Source organism: Talpa europaea (assembly GCF_964194135.1).
Source record: "Talpa europaea genome assembly, chromosome: 9".
NCBI lineage: Eukaryota > Metazoa > Chordata > Mammalia > Eulipotyphla > Talpidae > Talpa > Talpa europaea.
The window spans coordinates 66032679-66046490 of record NC_140076.1 but is presented as its reverse complement, the minus strand read 5'-3'; the positions used below and the strand labels follow the sequence as shown (position 1 = coordinate 66046490).

At 34.1% G+C, this 13812-nt stretch overlaps 1 protein-coding gene across 1 annotated transcript in view; it reads right to left on the bottom strand.

The window, feature by feature from the left end:
* Positions 1–6655: 6655 nt before the first annotated feature.
* The window catches only part of CREBRF (CREB3 regulatory factor), a gene marked incomplete at both ends in the record, with an annotated part of 46138 nt that continues 38981 nt past the window's right edge, over positions 6656–13812 (bottom strand). The window contains 2 exons of the mRNA XM_084242367.1: positions 6656–6771; positions 13514–13636. Of these exons, the coding sequence (XP_084098493.1) occupies positions 6656–6771; positions 13514–13636 (239 nt within the window). The remainder of the gene's footprint in view (positions 6772–13513; positions 13637–13812) is intronic.

The window sequence follows — 13812 nt, the reverse complement described above, 5'->3', positions numbered from 1 at the left end:
TGAGTCCCCTTATCTGAGTCATCTGACTCGCAGAAACTGGATGTGACCACCCACCTTGTGACAGGCCACTGAGAGCAGCAGTCGAGTTCCCTTACAGGGAAGCCCCTTGCCTTGTAGAACCTTCCAGAGAGGATATTAAAGTATTTTCCAATTAACATTTTTTTTTCCTCAGGAGTTCTCCTGGTTCCCAAATAATTGTTGCTGAGAAAAAACTGAACGACCCATCTTACTGGGTGCTACCCACAGGTCACATTTTTATAAGGACTACATTGAACTGGCTCATCTAGCTCCTTAAAGTTTCTGGACAATGACAAAGACTCCTGTGAGGAGTGGCCTTGAGAGGTCAATCCCAAGGGAGAACCAGTCCATAGGAGGCCATGTCTGCTTCCTGGTGGCCCCAGAATCACTCAAAAGAAGCAAAAAGAACTTCCAGGTCCCAGGATGTCACGAACACAACTCTATCAATTCTTCTCTAACATAACCCAATGGGTGTACCTGTGTCATTGCAGATACGTTGGTGACAAGGTACCCAGAACATTTGCATGTGTAACAGTTCTTCTGTTGTTCTATGATTCGGTTCTCAGTCACTCCCTTGCTGACTGAGTTCCTGGAGGTCCTTTAATCTCCTTATAATCCAGTACCCCACACGAGTCTTAGCAGAGTGTGCACCAAACAGATGTTTGTTGGCTGCAGGACAACACTGATACATTAATGGATGCTCACTCAGGTCCCCTGACTTCAGGCTCTGTGCACATATGTCTAGCCTATCTCTGAGACATGCTTAGAATTATTGAGCTAACACATATAAATGATGAAATTGAGAATCAAAATATTTTACTTCCCTCAGATAAATCATTTACCCAAAGAATCAAAGAGGAAAAACAGGTAATAACTAAATTGCCCCAAGCTATGGAGAATGCAAATGTTTATTTTAATGACTATCTCTACATAACAGCTAAATTTCACTAAAGGGTTGAAAAATCATCCCAAGGGGCCTAAAAAACGCTAGTACCATGTCTAGTTTGGAATTTTGTTACAGTGGAGGAATGGACAGTCACCTTGAGCAACCAAAAAAGCATTAGAGAAAGGAAAGTCGAAAACATGAGGCAAACGATTCAAAAACCTTTTCATCTTTTTTTTATTTTAAATTACAAAGGATGTTGCATACACTGATGAATCTGTATCTGACTAGAAGTGCTGAGGGTTGGAAGGTGACAGAAAACAAAGGCAACACTTAAATTGCCTTTTCTTCTGAAAAGAAAAACTGCACAACTATTAACCAACATTTAATAGAATAATTTTAAACAGCTCATGCGTCAACAAGATAAAAATCTTTCTAGACAAAAGACAAGACTGAACCCAATAAAAAGTTTCATAGCTCCAGTTGGGAGGGGTGTGGGGAAACAAAACTACAGAATATTTATGACAGCATTACAAACAGGATGCTAAGCAACTATGCAAAAGAGGTTGCCACATCGTATGAACAAATGCTTTAAATGCTTTGAATTCTTGCCCTTCCGCTCTTGTCCAGTGACTTCTTTCGTGCGGTCAGCCCTAGTATCACTGTTAACCACAAATGCTAATTATAGGACAAATCCTAGGGAAAGAAGGTAAAAAAAAAAAAGCAGGCAGTGGAATACAGTGTCATTAAAAATGTGGTGGAAAGGCAGATACAGTACACACATACACATTTCTGTCATTTGGTTCTGAGAAAAACACAGGTCAAAGGGCAAGACACAGAAATCAGTCCTGCTCCCATCGACCCAGAATTTACACCATTGTGTAAATTTACACCATTGTGTCTACATTGTTATGAAAGAGGCAAACCTAGTTCGCCCGAACTTGGCACGCTTAAATACCCAACTCTGATGTTCTTCACTCATCACCAAGTCTTCCAATCCAAAAGACTATTTGAAAGAAGTTTTAAGGTTCTTTTCCCTAACTATTATCCCCAAATTTCTCTTTTCTAAACAAAAATGGCAATTTGGCATACTTCAGTTCCGAGGTGTGATTTCTACAATTTCAGCCGGTTTAGGAAGCGTGAGGATTATGCTTCAACACATAATCCCACTTGCCTATGGGAGTGTAAAACGTTCAGTAGTACATTTTCATCATCTTTCCCCAACATGCTTATTCCTTAAAACGAAACCACCATTCCTACAGTTAACATTCATTGTTACATCCCACTGTGTTTGAAATATTAAAAAAACATGGAGTCATCTTCTCATAATGCCCTTAAGATTACAAAGATTACAAAAGAATCCACAAGTATTACGGCACTGTGTGAGACTTATTTATCATGATCCAAGGGAAGAACAAGACTGCAGTTCTGTGCAAGTTGTGGAAATGACCTCAGTTCCATGGGAAATGGTATTCCACAATAGACTTCACTAGAAGGATAATTGAAACCTTTTACTTTAACACTGAAAGCATAATTCAATGCATTCCCAAAATTCAAGTTTCAAGATTTGGAGAGATGCTAACATTCTGTTACATAATTAACTAGAAAATACTTGAACAGAATTTTAGGAAGACTATATAAAGAAAGGGAACATAAATTTTTGTCAATTCCTGATGAAGGCAACTTGAATTCATTTCTTAGAAAGTTAACTAAATCTTAGCAGCTAAAATATTTTTAAATGTATGGAATAAAGAAAAGCACATCCATTCTTGACATTTTGGTGAATAAACTAACAGCTTTATTAATGAAGGCAAACATCAGATAATTGTATGAATATTATATATAAAAAAAGAAATTCAAACTAACAGCATTGTATTTCAAAAGTACTGTACTTCTGTTTCTTTTAAAGAGACTTGTCATCTGTTTTATAAAACAAACAAAACGGGTACTCCTAAAAAAATCTGGAAAAACGAAATAGTCAATTTCAGGCTGATGAACTGAACACACCTTTCTTTAAATGCAGACTATTGCTAAAGAGCAAATGAAGTCAAGCATCAGAAGGAAGATGTAGGACAAATTCATTAAAGTCAGAAAAAAGGGATGTAGTGAAATTACTGCGAATCCTTCCCCCTCATATTCAAAGACCATTCAAAACTGGTCTTTCATACAAATATAAAATAACTATAAAGAGAGGGAATTTGAAACCATACCCATCTGAAATCCTTCATGATGTTTTTATAATAGCTCTGATTCTCTTACCAAAAAGGTCAAAGTGAAAGATTCAGGAAGTGTAAGGGAATGAAGACATTTTGTTTTAAATGTACAAGTAAGGCACAATATAAAGCCACATCATAATCTGTTGTGAAGGATATAGGAAAGGACAAGAATCATACATGGTACAGTAGAACGAGCAATCAATATTGACTGAAAAAGTGTGGCACCCAATTCAAAACTCAGACAAGGTCTTAACAAGAACAACTGGACAGCATGCTTTCATATGGAGACAAACTCTATAGAGAATCCAGTGTATCTGAAACGAGGAAGAACTTTTTTTGTTTTTGTTTTTTAATCATAGTAGTACTAGCATCAACGTTTATAACTGCTTTTGGAACAATGGGTTTATTTGAGGTGAATTCACAATGCCTTCACTTAAAGTAAGATTCTGGACTTCATTATGAGCTATCTATATACCATGTATGAACACAGAAAACCTTTAGAGAGTTCTTCTCTAATGATCTTCACCCAAAAATACATGCCACAATTGTCAAAAAACAGAACATGTACAATTGTTGGGGTTTTTATGTTACCCTTATAAGATTTGTGTGATACACTAAACGTATACATTTTAATGACAATAGAGGAAGCAGATTATTACTGGCATTAAAGTACAACCATTTCTAGACGGTTTTAAATGCCACAGAGTCCCCTGGTTAAAATGTAAAGCTGCACAGCTTGCCTATGTCATCTTTATGATAAAGTTAAAACAGCAAGAAGATTTAACTTTCACTCTACATTTTACTGCCAGGTTTTTATTTAGATCAAGTATCGCTGCAGCATTCTGACCAGCCCAGATTTAGCAGCAAATGGCAGGAATCATATAAAATGCAATTTTTTAACAAAGTGCTTTTCTAAGATATACATACATATATAAATAGGTACAAAATAAAGTGTCAACATTAAAAAGCTCAACTATTTAAAAGCTTCAACTGTTTAACTTAAGTAGTACATATAAAACACTGAAATGCAAGGATATGGAATCTACTAACAGATTCAAAGTCTTTTTTGAAATGTAAGACCAAAAAATCAAATTCTGGTTTGCAGACTGGAAAAAAGTATCAAAACCCAGAATTTTTAACAGAGCAGCTAGAAAGGGGCAATTTTATAAACCTCATCAGCTGAATCTCTATCACAAAGTGATTTTTCACCTGATTGCAAAACTGCCATATTTTGGAACACATTTCTATTTTCCAGACACACTCTGTCAAGCCTTCATATATCCCAAGTTATAAACCTGTCTGTGCTTGCTTTCTCCCACCCTAAAAAGGAAAAACTTTAAACAATGACCTTACATTCTATTAAATCATGAGATCTGAGCTTATCATTTGTTTAGTGTGACTGTACTAACCAGGTACATTTCCACCAAGCACAAAGGAGAATCTTGTGCCTCACAGTTCAGCTAAGGTGTCAAGACAATTTTTCTGGGAGTTTCCTTTTCATGATGTCAAAGAAGCATGTAAGCAACACTGTTCAGTTGTTACTATAGGTTTTAGAATCAAACTTTTAGAAGCTATGGCTCGATATGCTGTTGCTTACAACGGTGGCTGAAGAAAGTTAAAAAAAAAAAAAGAAAAGAAATACACTAGAGAGACAAAATATAATAAAAATAAATTCGGTAAGGGCGATGGAGAAATAGATACTTTCCCAGAAGCTAGGTCTGATATTTTTGGTATTTTTTTTTCTAGCTAGATAGGATCTTTTTTAAAGGGTTTTTTTTTAAGCCAACAGTTTCAGAGTTCAAAACACAAGATTTGATAACAGAACAGTATGAGACTGGATGAAAGATCTGTGGGGAAGGTTTATAACGCTGCCTTGACACAAGAAATTTCTCATCAAGAGGTAAAGCTTTAATGTAGTTAAACACTGACTAATGAAGTTATTTTATGTGAGCAAAAAAGAGCACCTAAAAACTAAATGTGTTAATATTTCTCAGTTCTAGAAACTATAGGAGAATAAAGTCACATGTAAGTTTGAAGAAGCTAGTTTGAAAATACCTGTACAAAAATATAAAAATCTATAAATTTTTTTGTTTTCATTTTAAGCTTGTGTTGATCTTTGAAAATATTACATGCACAATAATATATCAATTGGAAAAGTGGCAACTAAAGAATTAGATATTTTTAGCTTTTTTCTTTCTTTACATATATATACATAATACAATAAAAATAATCTGTATTTTGGTTGTTTGGTGGACGTATACTACAATAAGCTAAATAAACTTTTACATTTTCGAGGTCAAAAACTATTTACCAATAGCTTACTAAAATGAAATATATTAAAATTTCCTACAATAAGTGCAGAAATAAAAAGACTTACAGACACCTAAATGGCCACCAACTTATCTACTATGGAAGCGAACTAGAGGAACAGCAAAATAATATTTGTATGTGTGGATGCTCCTTCTGTAGATAATTGGACCCAAACAGAAATAAAATTCACAGTTCAGTAAGATCCCTAACCCTGACCTTTTCATTTTTTTTCTCCTTTTTTTTTTCATACATTCATACAGTATCATGTAAGCTGTGCAAAACTTTACTTAGACTGGCAGTTTGCCATATCAGTTGCATTTGTCTTTGGTACAAAAAATAAAACAATCGCAATAATGTGCAAGTATTTGTCTTCTTCCGGTCAAGTACCGAAATATGAGTTTTCTAGAGCCATCTTTTTTTTGTTTGTTTTTTTTTGTTTTGTTTTTTATACAATACACAGACTCTGTGGCATATATCTACATTTCAACATAGTCCTATGTACATTCAAAAAATTTGAAAAAGAGTTGGAACAAAAAAACATTTAAACCCCATAATTTTTCCATCTATATATCTTATTTTTCCTCATTAGGGTTTTCATCATACAAAATATTACCAGTTTTAGTTTCCCCAAAATACAAGGCACAAAGAATATGCTTTTTTTTCTTACTTGCACAGACATTTTTTTATATATATATCTATATATATATATTTATATATACCATATTGAGCTCGGAAAATGAACATCTAATATGGCACACGGGCATGAGTGCTGGGTTGTGCCATGTACAAGTGAGATTAATGGTTGTGGAAAATTAGAACAAAAAGCAGTAATTCTAAAAACAATCTAAATTGACTGTTCGAAAAAAATGCTTCCTCAATTTTTTGTGTGGCTCAGAGCATAAACCTGCCACTATATTTGGCATTCACTAATGTCTTCATTCCTCCAAAATGCTTAACAGATTTTTACAATCTGTACCTAGAAGTTTACTTAGATGTATCAGTTTCAATTCTGATGCCAGTAACAGTTTTAACCATGGTTTATGCTCTGAAAATGCAATAATCAAGTATTTTGGATCATGCTTCGCTTATGCTACTTAGTTCTTAAAACAATGTAACCTAATTGTAAATGTTTACATAATGCTAAACTGACATGCAAAACAGAATGAAAATTTACAATGAATAACATGACAAACACAGACACTTCTGACCAGTGGTCCAATGGGGCGGATTACACTTTTGATGTTGGTATCCTTAGTCCTACAAGGCCTCCGGTGGGATTGCCTTCTGCAGTCTTCTCTAACACTTGGTTAACAAATTCTGAGGTTTGCCCAGCCACTGGGAGGCCTGAGGAGAAGAATAAAAGGCACACTTAACCACAGAAATGGAGAGGGTATGCGCAGTTGAGGAGTAGGGAACACAGGGTCCGGGTGGCCCTCAGCTTGATACTTAACCCAAACAAGCACTTTGCTGCTTGCCCCTGCAGCCCAGAAAAATAATTGCACCCATTTCGTCGGAGTCTACAATTCCTGGAAGGGTTGTACCAAGAATAACCGTGGAGAGTGTTAATCAACAATTTAAAGTGGGGCAGATGGTAAGTAACAATAGTCCAAATAACTGTCTAAACCTAAACCCCATATCTGCCAACAGGTACTGCAGCCTAAACACACTGCACAAGCTTTTCCCTGCTCCCTCAGCCAGTCTCTTAAGTGTTCCACTCTCCAGGGGAATTGAAAATACAGATCTCAATAGGTGTTTAGTCATAATTACTGAATAGTTATTTTCCCTTTTCATTTTTAAAGTGAATGAATATGCAAAGTTGAGAGAGAAGGAGAAAGGGGGGGGCGATAATATGTGTTGGTTTTCTCATCTTCCTCATATTCTAGAGCTGAGGTCAAAAGATTCTTAAAATCAATAAATAACAGACAGTAAATATGTTTTCAAAGTAATAAGGAAGAAAAATATTTAGCCATTGTAAATATGAAGAACTCAAAAGATAATGTTTTTAAAAAAAACCAGAATAGCCACAACCACAGCCACGTGACCATCATTGAGCATGACCAACAATGGGGCAAACTGCTCTATATGCCCCTTGGTTGGTGTGGAAAGGATTTATCACCTATGATGCATTCTTGCCCCCCAAAACTGTAACTCCAGCTAATCATAATGAAACAGACAAGTCCACAATGTGGGGATATTTTACAAGATCAACTACCTGTATTTTTTTTTGGGGGGGGGGGTGGGGATGTAGTGGATGCGCCAGATTAAGAGAGACAAAAAAGACATAATTAAATGCAATGCATGACCCTTGATTGGACCAAAAACAAACAAAAAGGCTATAAAGGATATAACTGAGACAACTGGGAAAATTTAAATACAGACTCCAATTATGTAATGTATCAACAGTGATGCACTTGGGTGGCATACGGGTATTGTGTCTTAGAAAGAAAATATCCTTGTTCTCAAAAAATACATGGTGAAGTAGTTAGGAATGAAGAATAATGTTTACAAGTTATTTCAAATATTTCAGGGAAAATGTAAATAAGAGGCAAAGATAAAGGAAATGCAGCAAAATGTTAACAACTGGATTTAGCTGAGTGACATGCAGATGTCCACTGTACTGTTTCTTTCTACTTTTCTTTAAGATTGAAATCTTAAATGAAACTTGAAGCAAAAATGATAAATACATTTTATGTTATATTTTAGAAATTAACCTACAAGACAAAAATTCCAAGCTTGCAAATTATCAGAGGATAGATTAAAAAATAACACTATAGCGGATCTTATGGTCAATAACATAAAAAAGCTAAAAAAAAGTCCAGATGAATAGATCCTAACAGATCTTTCGATGACAAGCTAAAACCAAACATCATCATAAATAGAGTGACACTTACCTATAAAATAAAAATTCCCAGACTAACAAAGAAAATGCAACTATATGTGTGTGTATATATACACACACACATATATAAACCTAACCATGAATTATATGGTTTGCAAATCAAAAATTAAATTTTAATTTAATTAAAAATATTTTAAAAAGGTATCCAATATATGTTGACTCAGAAAGATTGAAAATAAAAGAATAAACGAAGAGAAATGAATCAAATGTAAATAATAAGAAAGCTGCCTTCATAATAATTCTAACATCAGACAAGATTGACTTCAGGGAAAAGGCTATAAACAAGACAAAAGAAGTGTGCTTCACAATAATAAAGACTAATCCATCATGAAGATCTAGCATGAATGAGTCCTCAAACATCCCAGGTTCAAAAGTAGACAAATAGAAAATATGAAAAGAAACTGAAAAATATTAGAGGGAATTTCTCAGTTCTACACAGGATAAAAAAACCCCTCCAAAAATAAGGAAAATAATACCTAATTAAGATAATCTAATCAACATATACTGGAGTCTATATATAAAACATATGCTATATCTTCTTTTCAAATATCCACAAAACATTAAAATGTAATCATATATTAGCCAAAAAAAAAAATCACAAAAAAGCAAGTTAACTAGAAATCAATAATCTCTACTTTCTGGGAAATTTTCAATCTCTGAAAAAATTCTTGGGTCAAACAGTAATTCAAACCTTAAACTTAGAAGTATTCAGAAAACAACTAAAATATAATACCAGTGTTTGGAAGTACTCTTCAATGCTCAGAAGAAATTTCAAAGACTTTTAATTATATTAATGAACAAAAAAGAGTAAAAAGAAATAAATTAAGCATCTAACTGAAGAAATCAGAAAAACTGATAAATTCGAGTTGGATCTTTGGGGATAACCAAGAAGTAAAGGATACAATATATACACAGTAAGAAATGAAAATGGAGTATTAACCACTGATATAAGGAAATGAAAACTCAGAAACAACTGTAATAAATTTGAGAGCCTAGAGGAAGTGGATAATTTTTTAGAAATACATAATTTATAAAACTCAAGTCTAGAAGGGTTGTAATCTGACAAATGGCAAGGGGACACACAGTTTTCAAAGAGTTAATCACACTGAGCCACACAGTTTCAGAGTATTCTATTAAACCCTAAGAAAAGGAAGTCCCAAAGTATTTACACTACTCCAAAGGGAAATTCTTGGAAGACAGTTGTAAGGCAGCAGAGTTTTAATCTCCTAAACTCCCTATATAAAAACAGAGCAATCACATAGAAAAACCATCAACCAAAGGAAACAAGGTATCTCACGAACCCCAAAATTCAAGAGGGTGGGAACTATTCAAAGCTACAAGAACTGCATGTTATTACCATTATCAATATTTATATAGGAAGAGTCAAAAGGATACAGTAGACCTGAGAACATAACACGTTTAAAATAGTCAACCGTTACTCAGTGGAAAGCCCAGGAGGTCAACTTGTGAAAAGCTGAAGCTGTGAGAGATTTTATCTAACTTGGTGAGTCCAAGGTGAGTGTAAGGAACCCACAGCAGTCTAGCCTCTATGAACTTAGAAAACTAACCAATCAGTACTTCCTTGTAGGAAAGGGACCAGCAGAGCAAGAATCAAAATTGAGTAAGACTGGGACAATAAAAATGAAGAAGGAAAAAAAAATGCTCTTGATAAAAAGGAGGGGGTGTGCAGAACAAGAAATCTCAGAAAGTAAGTTACCATGTGCACTGGTGTGATAAGGCGGGCCCAATTACCAAGTTCCTCTTCTTGCCTCACCTGACTGTCCAGTAGTGACTTAAGAAATCCCCTCCCACTTTTTGCTTTTGCACTTCACCCAGACCCCCAAACAAAGGAATATGTCCCTGGGTTCATATGTTCTCCGCCTCCTCTCCACTGGCTAAGTTGAAGCACTTCCTTACCCCTCCCCCTCCATGTTGCCCTACCCTGACCCCCAGCTATTTGGTGACTGTCTGTCTAGGATAAACTTTCTCTTCCTGCTCCTCTCCTGATCCCATCTGGTGGCTGGACTTGAATGGTGAGGAATGGTAATTTGACTTATAGTAGGTGATCATTTCACAATATATACAAATGTCAGATAATTGTTGTACAGCTGAAACTAATGTATCCTGAACCAAATTTTCCTTTGAAAAGTTCAGAAAAACTATCTTCACATACAAATGAATAACCTATCAAGATCAAAACCCCATAAAAAGTTATTTTGAAGAAAAAAGAGATCTTACAATGCCGAAAAATATTACCACAAAATAGATGAAAACCATCTATTATTTCAAACTGACGTGAAGGACATTATAGCAAATGCTGCAAAACATGAAACAACAATATAAATCAGAAATAGAGAAACTCAGAAATAAGTGACAGAACTCAGAAAAAGAAAAAAAGAAAAATTCCTGAAATTAAGACAAAAATGGAAAGGAACAGCGTAGCAAATAAACACAGCAAATAATGCTTTTAAGAGAAACAGGTGAAAAGGAAAAAATGTCTAAGTAAAAATGAAATTAAGAGATAAAAAATTTTTGAGAAAAAGAGATTTTACTTCAGAAAACACTGAGGACTGGCAAAGAAAATCCAGTCCACAAAAAAAAAAAAAAAAGAGTCCTTTAAGAAGAAAACTGAAACAAAAGGACAGGTCAATACTACAAAGAACATGGTGCATACATTAAGATTATCAATCTAAAAGACCAACTTCAGGGCATGGTCCAGTAAAACTATAGTGCTTTAAAGAAAAAAAAATCTGTTAATGTTAATGTTTAGCCAAAACCAGCAAATAACTTATAAAAAATAAATTAGGCAATTACTAGCTTTACAATAGTAATGCTTTATGCCTGAAAAAAAAATGGAGTAACTTACCAGGGAAAACTGACAACCCAGTATATAGGGAAAATACAAGCTTATCAACATACAAGGTGTTTGAATTAAAAAATGAAAAGGTAAAAAGCATTTTTCCTTGTAATATTAAATGTTCCCCATTACCTAGCATAGGAAGACTGAAAATGATTTTAAAAAACAATAGACAGAAATGCTTTGAATAATACACAAATATCAAAATAGCATCAATTCATTTGAAGAAAAAGTCACTTCTATTTCCTGTTTTGCTTAATATTCAGTACTGAATTAATCTACATAGAGGTAAGAAATAGATGGTTGTTTAGGAAAATATTAATATTTAGGATCTACTCTTCAACTAAGATTTTCAGTATAAACATGGTTTTGTCCAATATAAACTTTTGATCTTTCATTGTGTTAATTTTTTATACTATTCTTAGTTTTGTTTCATTTTTTATGTGCTTATGTGGGTACAGTGTGAACACTGGTTGTGTTCTGCCACTTACTGATTGTGTGACTTGTGGCAAGTTACTCAATGCACCTTGCCCTGCTGTGCTTCCTATTCCTTATTTGTAAAATCTGTATATTAATACCTCCTTCACAGCTCGTGTAAGCAAACTACTGAACAACCTTAAATAATCAATGTTAGCTGTTTATCCCTTTTGAACACCTAAGGAATCTTTCCTCCTTCCTTTAGTTCTTAATCTTTTCTTATTATCTTCTCCTCTCACCTTCAATTATGAAATTTAAACAGATTTCATGAAATTGTTGGGTCAAAATCTATAAACATTGATAACTTTACTAATGATTCCAAATTGTCCTTCAAAAACATTCAATAGGAATCTTCAATTACATTCAATATAAACACTATGCTGACAAAAGAAACTAATAATTTCATAGACCACGAGAAACTTACTATGTGCAGAAAGTATTCAATATGTCTATTTTCAGTTAAAGAAAATTTAGTTTTGGTAGCTAAGCGAAGCATATCTGCATCAGAAGAAACAAACTATTATTGTTCACCAACTCCATCTAAGCCTCTTGATTTCATCATAGCTTTTACCACAAGTTATAATTTTTTCTACTTATTCTTTGTCTTTCACTTTTAGACTACAGTTTTATAAATGTAATGACCAAGTTCCTGCTGCTCATTCCTGTATTCCCCAACACTTGGTATGTAGCAGACATTAGAAAATTTTGTGAAATGAAGGGTCAGGAAAAAGAAAAAACGTAAGCTGACTAGATCTGAGGCATACAACAGGGAAGGGAAAAGGATCAAAATAGGGAAGGGAAGGGCACAAGGGACGGTGGAGAATGGATCACAGGTGCTATGGTGATGGGGACTACACTTGAGGGAGAAATCAAATACTGTCCAAAAATTAAGAATGATGTAAGAAAATAAATTTAAAAATTAAAAACATTTTGTGGAATGAATGAATTTATAGTCACTGGAAGTAAGAAAAGTTATCTTAACAGAAATGTAAAAAAATTTCAAGATATTTATAATTTAAAATAGAAACAAATTATAGTGCTTGTTACTCTAAAAGTTCAAATAAGTAACTAATGATTGAAAAGTAAGCTCTAATTTTCTAACTCAATCAGTACCCTGGGGAAAAATAAGATAGAAGAAAATTCACAAGCAGCTGAAGTTTACCAATTTACACAATGACTATGTAAGAACCAGTTTTTCAAAGAGTCCTAGAATTAATACACAGAATATATGTAGTATAGATGATCCAATTTCATGATGGTTTGGAGTTTGCATGGATTACATTAATTTTTGTAAAGTGATTTGCTCCTATGGCAGCTAAGCTACTGGGCCTTTAGAGTTCTGAGTTCTCACAATTATTTCTACATTAGCTATCTCCACCCTCCTTTCAGGAATTGCCCTACCTGACTTCTGGATACTTGCCTCTCTGTATAATATTGTATAATATGTTCAGGGATGGAAGACCAGATAATCAAATTTGTTAGACTCCTGTGAAATGTATTATTGAGTAAAACAATAGGTAAGAACCTCCACTAAGATATAAACTATAGGCTTGCCAGCTGAGGGAATCCTTATTTTCCTTATGGAAAAGCAAACCTTATGGAAGGTCAAAGCTGCTAGAAGTTTCATCTTTCCTAAGTGCTAAAATATCCAGTGATGATGTTTAAGTAACAAGCTGTGGTAACCAGTAGCACGTTTACGAATACTAAATTAAAAAAAAAAAACAAACTACTCAGAGTAGCTATAATGAGATCACTTGAGTCTTTCCTTAAAAGAATTTATAATATCCCCTTGAATTAGGTATCTTACAATACATGTCATTATATGTTATGAATATATGCAATATTCTTCTTACCAAGAGTATCTTTTATGAGGATTTCAAGCTTCTGCCCCATGTTCGGTCCTCTCTCCTCTCTTGGATTTTGTACTCGGTTTACAATCTCTTGCTTGATGGAGTTGATTACAAACAATAAATTATCTGTAAGATAGATCAAGACACTTGGAATATGTCACTAACATGGAGGAATTTGCTTTTGATTATAAACAACAGATATTCAATTAAAATGGAAAATATTTAAGAAAACATTAAGTAGTGATGGTTATTCTTGTACAAAGGGAATAATTTCAAATGATATACTACTCCTGATAACACAA